Source organism: Mobula birostris, chromosome X (genome assembly GCF_030028105.1).
Source record: "Mobula birostris isolate sMobBir1 chromosome X, sMobBir1.hap1, whole genome shotgun sequence".
In the NCBI taxonomy this organism is placed as follows: Eukaryota; Metazoa; Chordata; class Chondrichthyes; order Myliobatiformes; family Myliobatidae; genus Mobula; species Mobula birostris.
Genome location: NC_092402.1, coordinates 17,728,533 through 17,752,081, shown reverse-complemented (window position 1 = coordinate 17,752,081; position 23,549 = coordinate 17,728,533). Strand labels below are relative to the sequence as shown.

At 43.0% G+C, this 23,549-nt stretch overlaps 1 protein-coding gene across 3 annotated transcripts in view; it reads right to left on the bottom strand.

The window, feature by feature from the left end:
* The window catches only part of LOC140191648 (protein AF-10-like), a 290,386-nt gene that overhangs the window by 246,187 nt on the left and 20,650 nt on the right, over positions 1 to 23,549 (bottom strand). For all 3 annotated transcript variants that reach the window (XM_072249244.1, XM_072249246.1, XM_072249245.1), the window contains exons 2-4: positions 17,484 to 17,538; positions 13,490 to 13,599; positions 3,451 to 3,554 (exon numbers count right to left, since the gene is read on the bottom strand). In XM_072249244.1, coding sequence (XP_072105345.1) covers positions 3,451 to 3,554; positions 13,490 to 13,599; positions 17,484 to 17,538 — 269 coding nt within the window. The remainder of the gene's footprint in view (positions 1 to 3,450; positions 3,555 to 13,489; positions 13,600 to 17,483; positions 17,539 to 23,549) is intronic.

The following is a 23,549-nucleotide window of genomic DNA, read 5'->3' as shown; positions in this document are numbered from 1 at the left end:
TGTCAAGGGCTCTGCCCAAGCTGATTGCTTGCCCCTCTTCCTGAGTTATGTCTGTGCCCAGGTGTCCTTGCAGAAGGTGCAAGTGGTCTCTATTGGTGGAATTCCAAGAACGGTGAACCTCTCAAGGCCCACCAATGCCCTTGAACATGACTGCAAGAAAGTGAATCTCAAGGTAGTATACGGCAACATATATACTTTGAAAATAAATTTAATTTGAATTTGAATATGTTGTAGACAGCAATGATGGCATTTTAATTTGAAACTGTAAATAGTTTCTGAAGCCCTGATTTACTGTTTAATGCCTAGCTTTTTAAAAATTTTATTTAAAGATACAGTACAGAGCAGGCACTTCTGGCCCAATGATCCGTGCTGCCCAGCAACCACTGATTTAACCCTAGCCTAATAGAACAATTTACTACGACTAATTAACCTACTAACCAGTATGTCTTTGGACTGACAGAGAAAACTGGAGCCTTCAGAAAAAAACCTACACACACACGGGAAGGACATAGAAACTTTATTACAGAGGATGCTAGAATTGAACTCCGAATTCCAATGCCCAGCGGTAATAGCGTCGTGCTAACTGCTACACTACAGTGGCGCTCCACATTTGGTGAATAAACTTTTGTTAAAAAATATGAGTATTGTCACTTTGTAGATGGTACACATAGCAGCAGTTGCAGAGTGAAAGATTGCTTAGACAGGTGAATGAGGTGTGTCAATCCAGCCTTGTCCTGGATGGCACCAAGGTTCTTGGGAGTTATTGCAGCTGCACTCATCCAGGTAAGCAGAGGGTAATCCATTACACTCTTGACTTGTTTGCTGGGGACATTGAAGATGCTTCAGGGTATTAGGAGCATTAGGGTCAGAGAGTTATGGGCATGATATGTTGGTGCTGGAAACGTGGTGATGCTGATGCTTGCAGGCTGTCCAGCACGATCCTCACTGATATGATTTTATGCAAATGATGTACTTCACTATGTGCTTCATGTACAAATAAAGCTGATCTTTATTCTTAATCTCTCATTTCAGGATTCCCACCTCCTGACCTGCACTTGAAGCTGCATTATTTTCAGCTGGTCCAGTTGAGTTTCTGGTCAGTGGCAACCCCCAGGATATCACAGTGGGGGCACCTCATTAATGCCACTGAATAGCCACAGTAGATGATTACACCATCTCATGGCCATGATGGTCATGGCCTAGTACCTTTGTGGCAGGGGTGTTACTTTCCACATCAGTCCCTAACATCTGTGGCTGTGGCCTGTTCCATTCACCATGAGGCACAAGAATTTGCAGATGCAGAGATCTAGAGCTCCACTCAAAGCACTGGAACAACTCATGGAGTTGGGCTGCATCTACAGGGGGGAAGTATACATTTGATGTTTTGTATCAAGACACTTCATCTTGGACTGAAAGACGAGAGAAAATCATCTCTTTAAAAAGGATGGCGCAAGAACTGGCAGGTGATTTGAGGATCCAGCTGAGGGGTGAGTGGGAATGGCATCAGAAGGTGGGAGATGTTTGTTCATAGAAAACTACAGCACAGTGCAGGTCCTTCAGCCCACGATCTAGTGCTGAACTTACAACCTACTCTATGACCAATCTAACCCTTCCCTCCAACATAGCTCCCCATTTTTCCACCATCCACATGCCTATCCAAGTCTCTTAAATGTCCCTAATGTATCTGCTTCTACCACCACTGCTGGCAGCATGTTCCCCCACCCACCACTCTCTGTGTAAAAAAAAAATGACCTCAGGACCATTCACCTTAAAGTCCAGTGCTGATGCCACTGCACCACCGGCCAGCCCGGCATTCCTACCCACCCTATAATTTTCCAATCACATTAAAATTAAAATCATCTTCATATTAGCCATTTCTGCCCTGGGAAAAAATCCATCTATGCCTTTTACCATCTTATACACCTCTATTAAGTCTCCTCTCATCATCATTTGCTCCAAATGGAAGAGCCCTAGCTCACTCAAACTACTCTCATAAGACATTTCCCCTTCCACCTTTTGCTGTGGAATGGCTTGGATACCACAGTGGAGGTTGGTAACAAATTCCTGGAAACAGTCAACCTGAGAAGGAAATGCCCTATTCCCCTCATTTGAAAGACATCAAAAGAAGGTAGAGTAGGTTCCACCACTCATTCTGGATTTTTGAGGGGATAAAGATGACAGCTATTTTGCTTCTTGCTGTATAGAATCCACACTGTGACGTTGTAAATAGCTCTTCAGTTGCTAGGAAGAGATAATCGAGGAGGATTCTTTCAATGGTGACCTCCAAAGCAGAGAGAACTCTCATCAATTAGACTTCTCTCCTGTTTTGGACACAGTCATGATTACAGCTTCTCTGACATCCTCTGGAATGCTTTCCTCTTCCCAGGTCAGGGAGACGACATCTTAAATTTGCATAACAAATATTTTTTACACTAACTTTTAGTGACTTGGGGCAGCCTGGTAGCATAGTGGTTGGTGTAACACTATTACAGTGCAAGTGACTGGGGTTCAATTCCTGCTGCTGCCTGCAAAGAGCTTGTACGTTCTCCCCGTGACCATGCAGGTTTCCTCTGGGTGCTCTGGTTTTCTCCGCATTCCAACAGCATGCAGGTTAGTAGATTAATGAGTGTAATTGGGCTCAATGAGCTGGAAGGGGCTGTACCATGCTATATCCCTAAGTAAAAACAAAAGAGGGGCAAGGAAACCAGTGAACATTTGGAGATAAAAAGGAGGATGCTAAAATTCAGATTTTGCAGGATCAGGAATCAACATTGTGAATGGGCAAGTGTGAGATGATCAGAGGAACAGAGGGACAAATTAAGTGATACCCATACTCGATTCAGCTGGATGAAGGTCTCTGAGTTCAAATTTCCGGTTTCTCCACAGAGGGTATAAAGTAAGTAGTCCTACTGACCATCTGCCATTAAATTTTTATGGCCTATGACCTACCTCACTAAAATCTCTTACCGGCAAAACACTTGGGATTCTAAAAAATATGCTGAAAAGGACAGTACAGCAACAGAGCACCTGGACCACTAGGTCAGACTGGGTGTTCTAGTCTTCTTACTTCAAATCAACCCTTTGGTTTGTCTTTTTTGCTCCTTGCTCCTTTTTTTAAAAAAAAGACAAGCTGGACAAATTGTCCTGGTACTACTACTCATGGTAGAGGGCTCTAGAACTTAAGAACAAAAATCTATCTTCAATCCCTTTTGGATTCATTTTCAGCCCTTTCATTTTGGGATTCTCCCACAACTGAGAATCCTTCTTTTCACAACTAATTTTTCCAATACCAGGAGATTCTCTCCATCTTCAGGAAACATTTAAAGTAATCCTGTGGCTCTCTAGTTAAACTCAGCCCTAGGTTGTGTTGTCAGCTTCAGGTTTGTGGAACAGGAACTGGGCTTTGTGGAATTGAGAGAAGTTCTGGGAAACTTTGGAAGATCTTCTCACCAAGTGACATGGAACGCCTGCCGACACCCATGTCGGTTGCAAGTCATACAAGCTCCCGTTGCCGCCTTGCTCTCTCGTCCTTGTTCTTCACAGAGATAACAGGTCTAAATCCAAAAGGAAAAAGATGGACACGTGTTAATGTGTGCTTCGAACACACAATAGTTTCTTGCTCACACTGCAGATTCCATTCCCACTTATTCAGGACAATCATTAAAACCATCATCTTAGAGTGTCTCATCCAACATGCAGCAAGGATCAGAGACACATGTGATTCTGAAAATTATGGAAATCTTGAGCAACACACACACAAAACGCTGGAGGAACTCAGCAGCCAAGCAACATCTATAAATAAATAGTTGATGTTTGGGCTGATACCCTTCAACAGGATGGAAAAGGAAGCCACAATAAGGTGGTGGGGGGAGGCACAGATTCCTCCTTCTTCAGTCTTTTACCTCTTCCACATATCACCTCCCCGTTTCATACTTCATTCCCCTTCCCCTACCCACCTTACCCCTCATCTGATCTCAACTATCGGCTGCCAGCTTGTACTCCTTACCCGTTTCTGGCTCCTATCCTTTTCTTTCTAGACTTGATGAAGGGTCTCAGCCCAAAACATCAACCGTTTATTCCTCTCCCGGTGAAATCCTCCAGTGTTTAGTGGTTGATACAGCAAGGATCTCCTCCACCAAATATTGGCAAGGCTAAGGGTTTGATCTCCAAGAGTAAATTCCAAAGTCAGTGAAGCTGCTATCAAAGCTGACCTTACTCTGCAGATACTTGGTATTATACCTAACTCCAAGATGTGCTTTGATCCAGATATTGCGCACTAGTACCACCTTAACAATATCCACTGCTGCTCACACACTGATCTACACCATTGCTGCCAGCTTCACTTGTTCTCCAATCTGAACTTGAGCTTTTCCAATCTTCCCCACTGATCTCCCTCTGGTACTTAGCCCTACACACAGGACCTGCCCTACACCACTTCCCTCACCACCATTCAGAGCCCAAAACAGTCTTTCCAGGTGAGGCAAGAATTCACCTGTGAGTTTGTCAGGGTTGCCCACTGTATCTGGTGCTCCTGGTGTGGCCTTCCCTACATCAGTAAGAACTGACATGGATTGGGGGACCGCTTTGTCGACCGCCTTCACTCCATCTGCTCCAAAAGGAGGGCTTTCCCGGCAGCCATCCATTTTAATTCCACTTCCCATTCTGGCATAAAACCATAAGACCATAAGATTTAGGAGCAGAATTAGGCCATTTGGCCCATCGAGTCTGCTTTGCCATTTCATCATGGCTCATCAATTTTTCCTCTCAGCCCCAATCTCCTGCCTCACACACCCCCCCCCGCCCTCGGTATCCTTTCAGACCCTGACTAGACATGAATCTATCAACCTCTACCTTAAATATACATAAAGACTTGGCCTCCACAGCTACCTGTGGCAAAGAATTCCACAGATTCGTCCCTCTCTGGCTAAAGAAATTCCTCATCTCTATTCTAAAAGGGCATCCCTCTATTCTGAGGCTGTGTCTTCTGGTCTCAGACACTCCCAACATAGGAAACATCCTCTTCACATCCACTCTATCAAGGCCTTTCACCATTCGATGGGTTTCAATTAGGTCACCCCTCATTCTTCTGAATTCCAGTGAATACAGGCCCAGATCCATCAAACGCTCTTCATATAACAAACCGTTCAATCCTGGAATCATTTTAGTGAACCTCCTTTGAACCCTCTCCAATTTCAGCACATCTTTTCTAAGATAAGAGCCCAAACCTGCACACAATACTCCAAGTGAGGCCTCACTAGTCTTTCATAACGTCTCAACATTACATCTTTGCTTTTATATTCTAGTCCTCTTGAAATAAATGCTAACATCGCATTTGCCTTCCTCAACACAGACTCAACCTGCAAATTAAACTTTAGGGAATCTTGCACAAGGACTTCCAGGTCCCTTTGTACCTCAGATTTTTGTATTTTCTCTCCATTTAGAAAATAGTCATTATTCAAAACCATTGAAATAATATCAAAAATGTCTTCCCAATATTTTTTCAACAAAGGACATGACCAAAACATGTGAGTTAAAGAACCTATCTTGGAATGACATCTATCACAAATAGGATTTATATAAGAGTAATAACGAGATAGTTTATCTTTGGACATATGAGCCCTATGCACTACTTTAAACTGTATCAACGCATTCTTAGCACATATAGAGGATGAATTAACTAATTGAAGAATTTTTTCCTATTTTTCAATCGGTATAATAATCTTAAGTTCTCTGTCCCAATCAGTTTTAATTGTAACCTCACCCAATTACTGCTATTTTTGGGCTACTAATGATAGAATTAAATCAGTTAACCTCTTCAGCTCATCGGATGATTACATTTCTTACTTTAGTGGCTGAATTGGAAAGATATTAACCCCCCCCCCCACTATATTTCACTGGTTCTCACAAACTCTGTTGTGTTTAAATTTGAAAAAAATTAGAAGTGTGGTTTATGATCCTTCCATTAAATTCGAAAAGGCTTGGAGGCCATTTATTCAGCATTTTCATATGATGTAATTTGACCATTTCCAAACTTATTTTTTTTCTCTGTAATATTGGTTAGGAGGAACGGAGTCGCCGACACTAAGGTTTTTTCATTTCTCCCATTTTTTGTGATGTTAATATAGCCCAGTTCTTTTTTTTTAGTTTAGTTAATTAATTCTGTTTAGATCAGTTTTTTTGGGGGGGGAGGGTTATTTTTTTTTCCTTTTTCATGATTTTTGTCTTGTTATTTCTCTTTGTTTTGTATTATTCATTGATATCCTTTATGATTGGGAGTTTTGTCAATCATTTCTTTAGTTTTATATCTACTCATGTTAATTATAACAATGTATTCCCAATAACTTTGTATTACTAATAAATATGTCATGTTTATATTTTGTGAAATTAATAAAAAGATTGAAAAAGAAAATAGTCAACCCTTTCACTTCTTCTACCAAAGTGCATGACCAGACACTTCCCGACACTGTACTCCATCTGCCACTTCTTTGCCCATTCCATTAATCTATTGAAGTCTTTCTATAGTGTCTCTACTTCCTCGAAGTTAACTGCCCCTCCACCTATCTTTGTACCGTCTGCAAACTTTGCAACAAAGCCATCATCCAAATCATTGACATATAACGTAAAAAGAATTGGTCCCCAGATCCCTGTGGAACACCAGTAGTCGCTGGCAGCCAATCAGAAAAGGCTCCCTTTATTCCCATTCTTTGCCTCATGTCAATCAGCCACTGCTTTATCCATGCTAGAATCTTTCCTGTAATACCATGGGCTCATAGTTTGTTAAGCAGCCTCATGTGTGGCACCTTGTTAAAGGCCCTCTCAAAATTCAAGTACACAACATCAACCTTTGTCTATCTTTCTAATTATTTCTTTAAAAAATTCTAACAGATTTGTCAGGGAAGATTTTACCTTTGTGGAAACCATACTGACTACGGATTATTTTATCATGCACCTCCAAGTACTCCGAACCCACATCCTTAACAATCAACTCCAACATCTTCCCAACCACTGAGTTCAAACTAACTGGCCTACAAGTTATTTTCTTCTGCCTCTCTCCCTTCTTGAAGGGAGGAGTGACATTCGCAATTTGCCAGTCGCCTGGAACCATTCCAGAATCTAGTGATTTTTTGAAATATCATTACTAATGCCTCCACAGTCTCCTAAGCCACCTCTTTCAGAACCCTGGGGAGTACATCAACTGGTCCAGGTGACTTACCTACCTTCAGACCTTTCAGTTCCCCAAAAACCTTCTCCCTAGTAATGGTATCTTCACACACTTCATGATCCCTAACAGCTGGAACTTCCACCATACTGCTACTGTCTTCCACAGTGAAGACTGATGCAAAATACTTATTCTGTTCATCCGCCATTTCCTTGTTGCCCCATTACTACCTCTCCAGCATTGTTTTCCAGCAGTCTGATATCCACTCTTGCCTCTCTTTTACACTTTATGTATCTAAAGAAACTTTTGGTATCCTCTTTAACATTACTGGCTAGCTTACTTTCATATTCTACCTTTACCTTCTTAGTGACTTCTTTAGTTGCTTTCTGTTGGTTTTAAAAAGTTTCCCAATCCTCTGACTTCCCACTAATTTTTATTCTGTTGTATGCCCTCTCTTTGGCTTTTATGTTGGCTTTCGCTTCTCTTGTTAGCCACGGGTGTGTCATCTTGCCTTTAGAATACTTCTTCCTCTTTGGGATGGATATATCCTGTGTCTTCCGAATTGCTTCCAGAAATTCCAGCCATTGCTGCTCTGCTGTCATCCCTGCCAGTATTGTTTTCCAATCAATTCTGGCAATGACTCTGTATTCCCTTTACTCCACTATAATACCGATCCATCTGACTTTAGCTTCTCCTCCTCAGATTTCAGGGTGAATTCAATCATATTGTGATCACTTGACCCTAAGGGTACTTTTACCTTAAGCTTTCTGTTCAGCTCTGGTTCATTCCAGTCCGATCCACAACACCCAATCCAGAACAGCTGATCCCCTTGTGGGCTCAACCATGAGCTGCTCTAAAAAGCCATCTCGCAGGCGTTCCAGAAATCCCCCCTCTTGAAATCCAGCACCAACTTGATTTTCCCCAATCCAGAGTCCCCATTAAAAGTGTTCATCCCCTTGGAAGTTAACATGTTTTATTGTTTTATAACATTGACCTCACAATGGATTTAATTTGGCGTTTTTGACACAGATCAACAGAAAAGGACTCTTTCATGTCAAAGTCAAAACAGATCTCTACAAGGTGAACTAAATTAATTACAAATAAAAAACACAAAATAAGTGACTGCATAAATATTCACCCCCTTTAATATGACACACCAAATAATCACTGGTGCAGCCAATTGGTTTTAGAATCACATAATTAGTTAAATAGAGATCACCGTGTGCAGTCAAGGTGTTTCAATTGATTGCAGTAAAAATCCACCTGCATCGGGAAGGTCCAACTACTGGTGAGTCAGTATCTTGGCAAAAACTACACTATGAAGACAAAAGAACACTCCAAGCAACTCTGCAAAAAGGTTATTGAAAAGCACAAGTCAGGAGATGGATACAGGAAAATTTCCAAGTCATTGAATATCCCTTGGAGTACAGTTAAGTCAATCATCAAGAAATGGAAAGGATATGGCACAGTTGTAAATCTGCCTAGAGCTCAAAACCTGAGTGACCGTGCAAGAAGGGAACTAGTGAGGGAGGACCTATGACAACTCTGGAGGAGCTACAAGCTTCAGTGACTGAGATGGGAGAGACTGTGAGTACAACAACTGTTGCCCAGGTGCTTCACCAGTCGCAGCTTTATGGGAGAGTGGCAAAGAGAAAGCCACTGTTGATTAAAAAAAACTCGCATGAAATCTCAGCTAGGGTTTGCCAGAGGCATGTGGGAGACTCTGAAGTCAGTTGGAAGAAGGTTCTATGGTCTGATGAAACCAAAATTGAGCATTTTGGCCATCAGACTAAACGCTATGCTTGGCACAAGCCAAACATCGCACATAATCAAAAATACACCATCCCTACTGTGAGGTATGGTGGTGGCTGCATCATGCAGTGGGGATGTTTCGCTGCAGCAGGCTTGCGAAGGTAGAAGGTAAAATGAATGTAGGGAAATCCGGGAGGAAAACCTGATGCAGTCTGCAACAGGACCATGACTTGGGAGAAGATTTGTTTTCCAGCAAGACAATGACCTCAAGCATAAAGCCAAAGCAGCACAGGATTGGCTTAAAAACAACAAAATTAATGTCCCGGAGTGGCCCAGTCAGAGTCCAGATCTCAATTCAATTGAGAATTTATGGCTGGACTTGAAAGTGGCTGTTCACTCATGATCCCCATGCAATCTGACAGAGCTTGAGCAGTTTTGTAAAGAAGAAGTGCAAAATTGAGAGGGAGGGGAGGATATAGACAGTGAATTATGTAAACACACTCCAGCAGGCAGGATCTCTAAATATTCCTGGATATAATGTGTTCCGAAAAATGGGGAAAGTAAAAAAAAAAGTAGACGGTGAGGTATTGGGGTGAGGACAATCATGCAGCATTGAACTGAGGGTCACCCATCACCCGCTTCTGGTGCCCCTCCTCCCACAGTCTACTCTCCTCTCCTATCAAAATCCTTCTTCTTTAGCCCTTTACCTCTTTCACCTAACATCTTCTCAATTCATCCTGCCTACCTCACCCACCCACATAACCTGGTCTCACACATCACCTGTCAGCTTGTACTCCTCCCCTTCTCCCCACCACCTTATTCTGTCTTCTTCCCCTTTCCTTTCCAGTCCTGATGAAGTATCTTTGCCTGAAACATTGACTGTTTAGCCCTTTCCATAAATGTTGCCTAACCTGCTGAGTTCCTGCAGGATTTTGTGTGTGTTGCTCTGCAGAATCACTTGTGTTTCCAATGTATTCCCTTTCACCCATTAACTCTAAAATCACTGCTTCCAGTGGTATTAAAATTCTCAAGGCACAAGAGACTGCAATGCTGGAATCTGTAGCAACACACAAGATGCTGGAGGAACTCATCAGCTCTGTGGAGAGAAATGGTTTGGGTCCCTTGACTTCGATTGATCAGAAGTAGGATCTCAACCCAAAATAGATGCTGCCTGACTGACTGAGTTCCCACAGCATCTACTGTAGTGTGGGTTGAGTGCCCCATATCCCAAAATCTAAAAACCTCAGAAATCCAAATTTTTCTACGTCACAAATGGGAAATTCCATTAAGAAGCTGGGAAGGTTCCCTGGTGATGTGCAGGTCACTGCACACCACAGACAGTTCTAAGAAGTGACCTCGCACACCCTGATTGGGGTCCTGTTGCCGCCAGTTTGTTTTCAGCAGTTTTCATAGTCAGACCTTTATGCATTACTCACAGGGAATGCCATGTGTTTTGCGCTTATTCTCTGTTCTGTGCTATGAACATATTGTTCAAAATGTCAAAAAGGCCTGCAGTTACCCCTATGGGTAATAGTGAAAAGAAAAAGTGGAAGCATTTATCTTTCTCAATAACACAGTTGGAAAAACTTATCAGCAGTGTAAGTGTGAAGCATCTGACAGATGAGTATGGTGTTGGAAAGACCACCATCTATGACCTGAAGAAACAGAAGGACAAACTGTTAAAGTTCTATACTGAAAGTAATGAACACAAATTAATGAAAAATAGAAAAACAACCTCTGGCCTATGAATATGTTCAAGGATGACGACGAACAGAGTGCTGAGTTTGAAGGATTACGTATGTCAAATGAAATGTTGGAACTCCTTACATAATCAAAAGGGAAACCTTCAGAGTCTGTCAATAAGCTGGAGGAAGTGGATATTGAAGACATTTTTAACATCAATAATGAGATTCCAGTTGTTCATTCAATGACTGATGGTGAAATAGCTGAAATGGTTATGAATCAAGGAGATCATGATATTAATAGTGAAGATGAAGATGTTATTGTTAATACAGTAGAAAAGTGCTCATAGACAACATGGTGAAAATATATGATGGACTTATTGGTTGGAGCAGTAGGCATTCATAACAGAACAAGAGGTCATGTTGGTTATAAAATCAAAGAAAAATTGTAAGACAAAATCCCTTGTTAATTAGGCAGACAACACAGAAAGAAACATTTTTTAAAAAATCATCTAGCACAGAGCCTCCACATCCAAAGAGCATCCACTTCCAGGTTCCTCAACTGCAATAATGTACCCGCTCCCTCAAGCTTCTCAGACCTGACATAGTTGTCGTGTTTGGTGCTGCATTTTTCTTTTGTAAATGAAGAACATCACATATTTTTGGTAATAACAAAACTTTTGCACAAAATCTGAATTTCACCTCTAACTAAAATCTCAAGTTTGAGTATAACATGACCAGCGTCATTACTGCATTAAAAATAAAATGTTAACTTTTTTCAGTTTTCATTACAACTACCTGTAATTAAATTCAATCTTTTAATACCTTACATAAAGCCTCAAAAAAGTAAAATAGAAATGCAATGTACTGTAACATTTTCATCAAAACACGGCATTCTAGGTGGAGACTGAAAGCCTGCCATTGTCTGTTGTTGTTCAACAGCTGATTCAGGTATCCTCCCGATGCTGCTATGCTGCTTTTGTTACCTTGCATACATTATAATTTCATTATATCAATGGTATGTAATAATTTTCACTGTTAAGGCATAGGTGTGACGAACAAATACAAGACAAAGACCGCTTACCAGTAGCACACAAATTCAGGTGGTGATCCCAAGCTATCTCATTATATATTCTAAAATTCAAAAAATCCGAAACCTGAAACAGTTCCAGCCCAAGCATTTTGGACAAGAGGTACTTAATTTGTATTAAAATTCTTAAGGCACAAGAGACTGCAATACTGGAATCTGCAGCAATGCACAAGTTGCCGGTGGAACTTAATGGCTCAGGCAGCATTGGTGGTTTGGGTTCCTTCATTTGGATCCTTCAGAAGAAAGAACTTGAACCAAGATAACAACTGTTCACTTTCCTCCACTGCCTGAGATCCTCCAGCATCTCTTGTAATATTAAAATTCTCCTTGTCTACAAATTCCACCATGATCTCCCATCTGTGTGTGGGGGGTGGGGGGGGGGAGCCTTTCCTCATCTTCAAACCAATCCTTCTGCCAGGAACTATAAATCTGTGCCCCTGGTTTTTGACAACTCCTTGTTGGGAATTAAGCCCTTGCTGTTTCCTCTCTCTAGGCCCTCAGAATTTTATACACCTGCAGTTTACTCTTCCCACAGCCACAGTGTTTCAAAGGAAATAATTCCAGCATACTTAATAAGACCATAAGACATGGAAGCAGAATTAGGCCCATTCGGCCAATCGAGTTTGTACACTATTCCATCATAGCTGATTTATTATCCCTCTCAACTCCATTCTCCTGCCTTCTCCCTGTAACTTTGATGCCCTGACTAATCAAGAACTTTAAACATACCCAAATAATTTGGCCTCCACAGCCATCTGTGGCAATGAATTTCACAGATTCTCTAAATGAAATTCCTCTCCATTTCTATTCTAAATGGCTGTCCCTCTATTCTGAGGCTGTTGCTTTTGGTCCCAGACCCGCCTACTATAGGAAACATCCTCTCCATATCCACTCTATGTGGGCATTTCAATATTCGATACATTGCAATGTGATCAGCCCTCATGCTTCTAAACTCCAGTGAGTAAAAACCCAGAGTCTGCTCTGCCATTCCATCATAGCTGATTTATTATCCCTCTCAACCCCATTCTCCTGCCTTCTCCCCATAACATTTGACACTCTGACTGATCAAGAACCTATCAAACTCTGCCTTAATCTGAGTCTTTCTTCACTGGGTAACATTCCAGTTTAAAGACAATGGAAGCAGGGACAAGGACAACAGGGAAGCGTAGATAGGGTGACTGTGCAGAAAATTATGGAGGAGCATGGATGGGGTGAATGCAAACAGTTGTTTTCATCAGTGTATATTGAGAACTAGAGGACACAAGTTTAAGGTGAGAAGGGAAAGACTTAATAGGAACCTGAGGGCAATTTTTTCACAAAGACAGTTGTCCATTTAAGGAATGAGCTGCCAGGGGAAGTAGATGAGGCAGGTACATTAACAACATTTAAAAGGTACTTGGACAGGGATGTGGATAGGAAAGGCTTAGAGAGATATGAGGAAGTGGGATTGGCATAGATGGGAATCTCATTTGGCATGGACCAGATGGGGCGAATGAACTGTTTCCACGCAGTGCAACTCTGTGATTCCTTAAAGGAAACCCAGCTAATATCAGAAGGGAAAATCTTGCAGGATGGTGGGTAGGAGCAGGGACTGATTGCATCTCTCTCACTAAGAACCAGCAGATTCCGTATGATCCAGACGGCCTCCTTGGGGACTGCAAGCTCCAAAGACCACAGAATGACCATTCTTGAGGCCATGTGGACAAAGGAACAAGCACGGTAAGGTTGTTGATGGTGCTATATAACAGAACTGACATGTTACATGGATCAGAGAGCATACCCGCGGAGAGACGGTGGAGCTGTTACCTTGTTGAAGCGTTCGTGGGGAACGTACTGCAGTACAATGGGCTCCATGCTTATAACATTAGCAAACTGCACCTCAGGAACATAGAGGGCACACACCACGTGGGCCCAACCTAAAGACACCAAACAGAACAAAATGGTTCAGTGTGCTGTACCTCAAAGAATAGCCTCCTATTCAAAATAACAAAGTACTCGCAACCACCTCACCATGACATACTTCTATTCGTTGGAAAAGTGGTCTCTACCATAATACATGTAGTTGTACATAGTACAAACCCAAAACTAATAAATGAAATGGCCACTGAATCTGTTTCAGTGGTGTTGAGTGAGGTAAAGAGCAAGGGGAAGTCTCTTCTCCCTCTCCAATTGTTGATGTCCAGAGTGGAAGGCGTTCCTCTGGGATGCTGGGCAGCTGAGCAGTTGGGCCTCTAGGAGTCACCATACTCTAGGCACTGCATTGGGAGTGCCAGCCAGCTGGAAACCTCCCATTGGACACGAACACAAAACCTTCTAAATGAGAGACAACTGCCTACTCCCGCTCTCTCTACCTTCTCACCTCTGATTCCTCACCCCACATATCAACCCCTCTCCCCCTTGCCCCAAACTTCACCCTTTCTCTGACCACTTCACTCTTTACCTCCTCTTCCCTCACCTCATCCTTCACCATCTCCCATCTCATTCCTTACCCCTTCTCCCACGCTCAGTCTTCAACCTCTTTTCCCCGCCCTGCTCTTCAGCCCCTCCCCCACCGCCCCACTCTACACCATTCCACACACCTGCTTGTGTGCATTGTGCTTGGAACCAAACACCCTCCTGAGGTGAGAGCCAACTCATCTCAGGACGATTGTGCCTATGATTGTCTGGAGCTGCCCAGTCTCACTGGGAATCAGGTCTAATTGCCCAGTTCTCATACAGCCAACTTCAAGCTCCAACTATGTCTCTGGGTTGTTGCCAAGTGAGGCCAGCTACTTCCTCAAAGGGAAAAGGAGAAAGCTACAGGGCTGGATGACTAATACCCTGTCTGCACCACCTGAAAATAACATTCCCAAATAGTACTGGAGAGCAAATGGCAACTGAACTGAAATGCAAAATTGAGAGGGAGGGGAGGATATAGTCAGTGAATTATGTAAACACACTCCAGCAGGCAGGATCTCTAAATATTCCTGGATATAATGTGTTCTGAAAAATGGGGAAAGTAAAAAAATTAGACGGTGAGGTATTGGGGTGAGGGCAATCATGCAGCATTGAACTGAGGGTCAGCCATCCAGGAATGAGCGAGGAGAGAAAATACTGTTCAAAAGTTGTGTAGAGCTGTGATTACACCATTGGGAATGTTCTAGATGCTGATTACAAGCAGGCGCAAATCAACAGTGAAATTACAGAGATGTGAGAAAGAAATAGAGTCGTAATAATGGAGGACTTCATCCATTAAAGTACAGACTGGGATACTGGCCAAACACAGACAAGGAAAGCAATGACACACGAGACAAAGACAGCCAAGAGTTTCTAAAATGCATTCAGTATGATCCTGGCCTGATAAAGAAGGCAACATTACCGGACTTGGTTCTGGGATATAGAGCAGACCAAATATGACAAATATTAACACATGGAAACCCCTAATAAAAAGTGATGGCAATAGTACAAATCCTCCAAGAGGACCACAACCTTGTTGTAGGGTTTGGAGGCATGTGTGCCTCAACGACCCAGAGAGCTATGTTGGCTGGAAACAGGGCTTTATGCTTTGGCTCCTGGTATCGTCATCCATGCCAAACAGGTTAAAGAGTAGAGGACAGATTAAGAGTGGTCCACCAGTCCTCCAGGATCGGGGGTTCAGCTCAGGGCAGACAACCCTGACTAGTAAAAAAAAGTTATGGAAACAGCAATAGAGAATCCTTCTACATCTGAATGTGATGGTACTGCTGGGCCGGGACTTGCATGACTGACAGTAGTGAAATCCGAGAGGAAGCTACTAACATCATGATGGAAGCCATGCACACTGCCAGGGATTGAGGACCTACATTGCTACCCCAATGTCAGCAGTGTAATGGGCAATTTAACAAAACTACAAATCTTAGAAATTATAACTGTGGACAGAATAGCTATGGAAGGGACAGCTCCAAGTTAAAACAAATGTCAACTGGAAAAAGATAACTTTCAATGCGGTAAGGAACATTTGTTAAGAGCGAGCTTGGGCTTTTCTCACTACAGCGAAGGAGGATGAAAGGTCACTTGCTAGAGGTGTGCGAGATGAAAGAAGGCATAGAGTGATTAGGCAGCCAGAGACATTTTCCCAAGTTAGAAATAACTAATAAAGTGGCACATAATTTTAAGGGGATCGAAGGAAAGTATAGGGAGATGTCAGAGATAAGTTCTTTACACAGAGAATGGTGGGTGCATGGAACGACCTGTAGGGGCGGTGGTAGAAGCAGATATATTAGGGGCATTTAAGAAACTCTCAGATAGGCACATGGATGACAGAGAAATTGAGGGCTATGAAGGATCTTAAGAGTAGGTTAAAAGGTCGGCTCAACATTGTAAGCTAAACGGCCTGTACTGTGTTCTTGCCCAGGTTAATCTAAGTACATGAATGAGATAAAATTTGCTAAATAAAGGAGAGAGGGCAGGAGAGCCTAGAGAGGCTACTCCCTGGAGTAATGGAAGTTACAGGGGATGTACCGAGGTATGTGAAGAGCATGGAGCATTAAGGCAGACTATAGGTTAGATCAGAGGTGAATAAAACCAGAGGATGTAGGGTTTAGGGTAAAGGGGAAGAGATTCCAAGGAGGACCTTCTTGACCCAAAAGATCGAAGCCACAAATTTGATTGGAAGTCAAGGCCCAATGGCTGGAGCTCCAAGGCTGCAATTCTGTGAGAGTCAGTTTTGGGCACAATGTCTGCAAAGGCTGAAGGCCAAGACAGCCAGTTCTGGGGTTGGAGGGAGAGAGGGAGAGAGAGAGAGAGTGTGTGTGTGTGTGTGTGTGTGTGTGTGTGTGTGTGTGTGTGTGTGTGTGAGAGAGAGATGCAGCTTGTTTTGCTGCTGTTACTTTGTAGCTCAGTATATTCAGTTTTGTTTTACTCTGTGTCGTTCAACCAAACATGGAGGGCATGTTAGGTTGGTACTGGAACATGTGGCGACCACTAGCAGGCTGCCCCCAGCACATCCTTAGGTTGTGTTTGTTAATGCAAACAATGCATTTCACTGTATGTTTCCATGTACTTTATACATGATAAATAAATCTAAGTCTGAAGTATGAAATCTGAATCTGATGTTCACAGAGAGTGATGAGTACCCTGAGACAGGAGTTGTAGCCAGATCTCTGACGGCATTTAAGAAATGGCTAGATGGGAAATGGTCAAGTGTCTGAATCACTTCAGCATTGGGTGCTGGGTGATGGGGTTAATACAGAGAGGTACCTACTGAATGGTGTGGACAAGCTGGGCCAAAAGGCCTATTTCCATAATTGTATATTGCTGTGATCCCAAAGTGGAACGAACCATATTGCTCATACACAAATCCACTATAGACTCAATGGGCTGAATGGCCTCCTTCCATTCACTAACCACTGAGTTTCCACTGACCTACTAATCAACTCGCTTTCAAGAACTCGACAATTTATGTTCTCGATATTTATTACTTATTTATTTATTATCCATTTTTCCCTTTTTTTTATATTTGCACAATTTGTTGCCATATGCACATTGGTTGTTTGTCCATCTTTGTTGTGTGCAGTTTTTCATTGATTCTATTGTTTCTTTGAATGCCCACAAGAAAATGAATCTCAGGGTGACATACATGTACTTGGAACTTTTTGAATTTTGAACTTTTGAGATTTTGAGGGAGAGGTGGAGAGGGAGAGGAGCAGAGACACCATCAATGAAGCATAAACATTCTGAAAAGTAATCATTTATGAAAACAGTTACTTCACAACTCTGTGTGCTGTTAATTACTTTTACCATTGTCTATATCCTCATAATTCCACACTTCGATGCAACCTACCTCCATTATCAGTCCTCTTGAGAGCACCATCTTTGTGGGGACAGAGTTCACATCGCTGGAAACAAAGGGAACGGATTTATTGTTTATCACTTCAGTTGTAAGCCAGCTTCCAATCAAGGCAGGTGACCAAGCTTTAGCCTCAGTTAAACACAGAAAACAATCACTACAATAGGAGGTAATTATGAAACCCACACAAAGGATTGGGGAATTAATTGTGGATTTCATAAAGGGGAACCCACACCAGTCCTCATCATGGGATCAGCAGTGGAAAAGATGAGCAGCTTCAAGTTCCTGGGTGTCAACATCTCTGAAGATCAATGCTGGGCCCAACATACTGATGCGATTACAAAGAAGGTATGACAGCAGCTATATTTCACTAGGAATACGAGGAGATTTGGAATGTGACCAAATATTAGCAAATTTCTACAGATGTACCATGGAGAGCATTCTAACTGGCTGCATCGCTGTTGCAAATACAGCCAGCTCTATCATGGGCACAAGCCTCTCAAGCATCAAGGACAACTTCCAAATACAATGCCTTAAAAAGGCAACAACCATCATTAAAGACTCCCATCATTTAGAACATGCTCTCTTCTTATTACCGCCATCAGAGAGAAGGTACAGGAGCCTGAAGACATCAACTCAACATTTTAGGAAAAACTTCTTCAATAAGGCGATGAGCAGTAACTGATAAAGTGGGACAGTTTCCCTGGTATCCAGTGATGGATGAATAGAAATTCCCTACAAGTGAACATTGACAAGATTGAAAGCATCTGCTTGGATGTGTTGATGTATCCTTATGGGATGTGGCTGTGATTTGCTGAACCATTCACAAGACCATAAGATATAGGAGAAGAATTAGGCCATTTGAGAAGGCATATCCCAAATGGTGATGGTCCTTAGTGAACTTCCAACCCAGCAGTTGGGAGGATGCAAAGCCTCCCATTGCTATTGTCTGAGGAGAGGAAGATCTCTCCTCGTGTCTAGGCCACTCCCTCAACCATGAGCCTAGAAATCATTCTGCTTCTTAATAGGTGGTGATAATCTTAACAGGAGATTCAGCTTGTAGATTGGTAATTGAGAGACTAAAATTCAAATCTCACCTTGCTTTAAGAATGTAGAATGAAGAAACAACAATAACTTATCTTCCAATGATAACCAGAAAAACCACCAGTTTGTTGTTAAAAGCCCACAGAACAGAGAACAGCTTAGAACAGAGAACAGAGAGCACAGAAACAGACTCCTTCATCAATGACGTTGTGCTGAACACAATGCCGAATTAACCTAAATCTCTTTGGCTCAAACATGATCTATATCCCTTCACAAATACAAAAGATTCTGCAGATGCTGGAAATGTAGAGTAACACACACAAAATGCTGGAGGAACTCAGCAGGTCAGGTAGTATCTATGGAAGGGAATAAACAGTTGACGTTTTGGGCTGAGACCCTTTCTAGTCCTGATGAAGTAAGGGGGAAGGCTGCAGAATAAGGAAGTGGGGGAAGGGGAAGAAGTACAAGCCAGAAGGTGATAGGGAAAACCAGGTGAGTGGGGAGGTTGAAGGGTAGGGGAGGGGGATAAAGTGAGAAGCTGGAAGTGATAGTTGGTAAAGGTAAAGGGCTGAAGAAGAAAGAATGCTGTCAGGTTGTGTTGCTCCTCCAAGCTGAGAATAGTCTCATCATAGCAGTAGAGGAGGCCATGGACTGACATGTCGGAACGGGAATGGGCAGTTGAATTAAAATGGTTGGCCACCAGGAAATCCTGCTTGTTGTAGACAAGAGCAAGGGTGCTCAACAAAACAGTCCCCAAATCTACATCAGGTCTCACAAAGGAGGACACATAGGGACACCAGATACAGTAGACAACTTCAACAGACTCATAGGTGAAATGTTGCCTCACCTGGAAGGACTGTTCGGGACCTTGAATAGTGGTGAGGGAGGAGGTGAATGGATGGGTGTAGTACTTCTTCCACATGCAAGGATTAGTACCAGGAGGGAGATCAGTGGAGGGGGATGAATGAACAAGAGAATCATGGAGGGAAAGATCCATGCAGAAAGCAGAGAGTGGAAGTGGCGGGGGGGTGGGGAGGTTAAACATGTGTTTGGTGGTCGGATCTGTGGAGTACGATGTGCTGGATGCGGAAACTTCTGGGGTGATAGGCAAGGACAAGAGGACCTCTATCCCTGCTACAACAACAGCAAGCTGGATTGAGGGCAGATATCTGGGAAATGGAGGAGATGTGGGTGAGGGCGGCATCAATGGTAGAGGAAAGAAAACCCATTCTTTTTCTTCAAAGCAATACTACAAAACACAATGTACTAGAGTGGCAATGCATGGAGGATGAAAGGTGCTGAGGGGCTGAGGAGAGGAGTGGCTGATGTGGATATAATGGTGGTGGGTGTGTTAATGGGTGGAGGTGTTGATCAGTTTGGGGGAAGTAACTGTTTCTGAGTCTAATAGTCCTGACACGGAAACTACAAGCCTCTTCCCTGATGGGTGTGCAACAAACAGTCCATAAAAGCAGGGTATTACATTGCTGGCCTTCTTCTGGCACCTTTCTATATACAGTCAGTGGCAACTTTATTAAGTACCTCCTATATCTAATAAAATGGCCACTGAGTGTATGTTCATGGTCTTCTGCTGCTGTAGCCCATCCACTTCAAGGTTCAATGTGTTGTACATTCAGAAATGCTCTTCTGCACACCACTGTTGTAACAAATGGTTATTTGATCCAGTCTGGCCATTCTCCTTTGACCACTCTCATTAACAAGGTGTTTCCACCAACAGAACTGCTGCTCACTGGATGTTTTTCTGGTTTTCACACCATTCTCTGTAAACTCGAGAAGTTGTTCTGTGTGAAAATCCCTGGATTTCAGCAGTTTCTGAGATACTCAAACCACCCCGTCTTGCACCAACAACCATGGTCAAAGTCACTTAGATTACATTTCTTCCCCATTCTGATGTTTGGTCTGAACAACAATTGAACATTTTGACCACATCTGCATGTTTTTATGCATTGAGTTGCTACTACAGGATTGGCTAATTAGATATTTAACAAGGCGTACAGGTGTACCTAATAAAGTGGCCACTGAATGTATATGACCTTAATGGCTGATAGGTTGGTGCTGGTGATGCATTGGACTGTTTTTTGGGCATCCACATTAAGTTCACTGTCTACATGGTGCTTGCTCCAACAGAACTTGGAACCACCCGGAGTGGTACAGAGGGCTGAACTGGCACAGGTCTGAAATAGAGATCGAAACCGCCCATGCTGATCTGTAATGGGATCATGCCTGTGAATCGCCCACCCTAATGCTTTTCAAATCATTGCCAGGCACTTCAATTAAACATGCCTGAAGAAATCTCTGCTGTATTGTTATCAACATGTCTCCTGCAATACCAGGGGCCCCAACACACTATCATAAGGAATGCCTACCGTTCCAACCCTCAAAGACATTTTGCGAAATCTGATCATCTGACTGACCTTCTCCTACCTGCATACAGGTAGAGGATGAAGAGCAAGGCTCCAGAAGCAAGGACAACAGAGGTGGTTGCAGGAGGCAAAGAAGCAGCTACAAGATTGCTTTGAGTTAGTGGACTGGGCCACATTCAAGGACTCAGAGGATCTGAACGAATATACCAGTTGTCACGGACTTTATAAAGTCAGTCGTAGATGACTGTGTCCCCACAAAATCATTTAGTGTTTACCCCAACCAGAAGCCTTGGATGAACCAATAAATCTGCAATTTGCTGAGAGCCATCAGTAGTGTTCAGGTCTGGTAACCAAGTAAACTGGAAGAAAGCCATTTTACATGCAAAGTGGAAATTCTGGACCAAACTTGAATCATTGAAGGATGCTCAGAAGCTGTGGCAGGGCATGAATACTATCAGCTACTACATAGTAAAACCAAGTGACATACATGACGACAAGGTTTTGCTCCCAGATGAGCTCAATGTCTTTTATGTTTGCTTTGACCAACAGAACATGGAGGCACCTTCACAAACTTTCACAGCCCCACAACACTATGATTTCAGTTTCTGATGTTGATGTGAAAGCATCCTTCTGGAGGGTGAACCCACGGAGAGCATCTGACCCAGACAGTGAACATTGCAGAGTACTGAAGACCTGTGCTGATCAACTAGCTGGAGCATTCACTGATATTTTTAACTCTCAAGCAGACCTCAGATGCTCAAGGAAAATGTGAATACTGTTCTGTGAGGTTGGCGATGACACATATCAACTACTGCATGAGGAGCAACTTGGATTTGTCTCTAATTTGCCAACTGTCACAACAGGTACCATTTCAATGGCTCTTAACTCCATCTTGGAACATATGGACAGTGAAGATGCATACATCAAGATGCTCTTCATTGACTACAGCTCTGCATTCAATACTATCACCCCCTCAAAGCTAATCAATAAATTCAAGACCTGGGCCTCAACACCTCCTTGTGCAACTGGATCCTCTATTTCTTCACTTGCAGACCCCAGTCAGTTCAGATTAACAACATCTCCTCCACAATCACCATCAGCACAGGTGCATCACAAGGCTGTGTGCTTAGCCCCTGCTCTACTCACTTTACATTTATGACTGTGAGACAAAGCAGTTCTCCAATGGCATATTTAAATTTGCTGATGACCTACTATCGTAGGCTGATTCAAAAGTGGTGACATATCAGCATATAGGAGGGAGATTGAAAATCTGGCTGAGTGGTGCCACAACAACCTCTTACTCAATGTCAGCAAGACCAAGGAGCTGATTATTGACCAGGAGGAGGAAACCAAGGTCTATGAGCCAGTCCTCACTGGGGAATCAGAGGTGGAGAGGGTCAGCAACTTTTAATTCCTCAGCGTTACCAGTTCAGTGGATCTGTCCTGAGTCCAGCACGCAGGTGCCAGAAGAAAGGCGGCATGGCTACACCTCTACTTCCTTAGAAACTTGTGAAGATTTGGTGTATCATCTGAAACTTTGACAAACTCTTATAGATGTGCAGTGGAGGGTATAATGACTGGTTGCATCATGGCCTGGTATGGAAACACGAATGCTTTTGAATGGAAAATCCTACAAAAAGTGATGAATACAGCCCAGTCCATCAAAGACAAAGACCTCCGCACCATTAAGCGCATCTACAAAGGGCGCTGTCACAGGAAAGCAACATCCATCATCTAGGACCCCACCACCCCACCATCCAGACCATGCTCTCTTCTCACTGCTGCCATCAGGAAGGTGATACAGGAGCCTCAGGACCCACACCACCAGGTTCAGGAACAGTTATTACCCCTCATCCAGGCTCTTAAACCAAAGGGGATAACTACACTCAACTTCACTAGCCCCATCATTGAAATGTTCCCACATTCTATGGACTGACTTTCAAAGGACTCTTCATCTAATGTTCTAATATTTATTTTTTTTGTGTTTGCACAGTTTGTTGTCTTTTGCACACTGGTTGTTATCCGCTACTTTCTACAAAATGTAGGAGGAAATTTGCAGTCAGGCACCACCACCAGTCAATGTTTCAGGCCGAGACCCTTCATCATGGGGAACAGCTGGAATAAGGAGGTGGGGGAAAGGGAAGGATTACAAGCTGGAAGGAGATAGGTGAAGCCAGGCGAAGAGGAAGGTAGAAGAATGGGAGTGGAAGGATGAAGTCAGAAGCTGGGAGGTGGTAGGTGGAAAAGGAAAAGGGGAAAAAGGGAAGGAGGAGGAGCACCAGAGTAGGTAGGTGATGAGAAGAATGTGGTAACAGGGGAGCCAGAATGGGGAATGGAAAAGAAAGAGAGGGAAGGGGGAGAAATGACCATAAATTGGATAAATCGATGTGCATTCTGTCAGTTTGGAGGCTACCCAGAGCTCCTCCAACCTGAGAATGACCTCATCGTGGCAGTGGACCTACATGTCAGAATGGGAATGGAAAATGGAATTAAAATGGCTGGCTAGCAGGACTTCCTGCCTGTTGCGATTGGGCAGGCTGCACTGCAGCTATTGAAATCCCTCTGCTCCAGGAGAAGCCAATGATTGGCAGCCTGAAGCAACTTGCTCTGATTTCCCTGGAAAAAGCTCCACAGC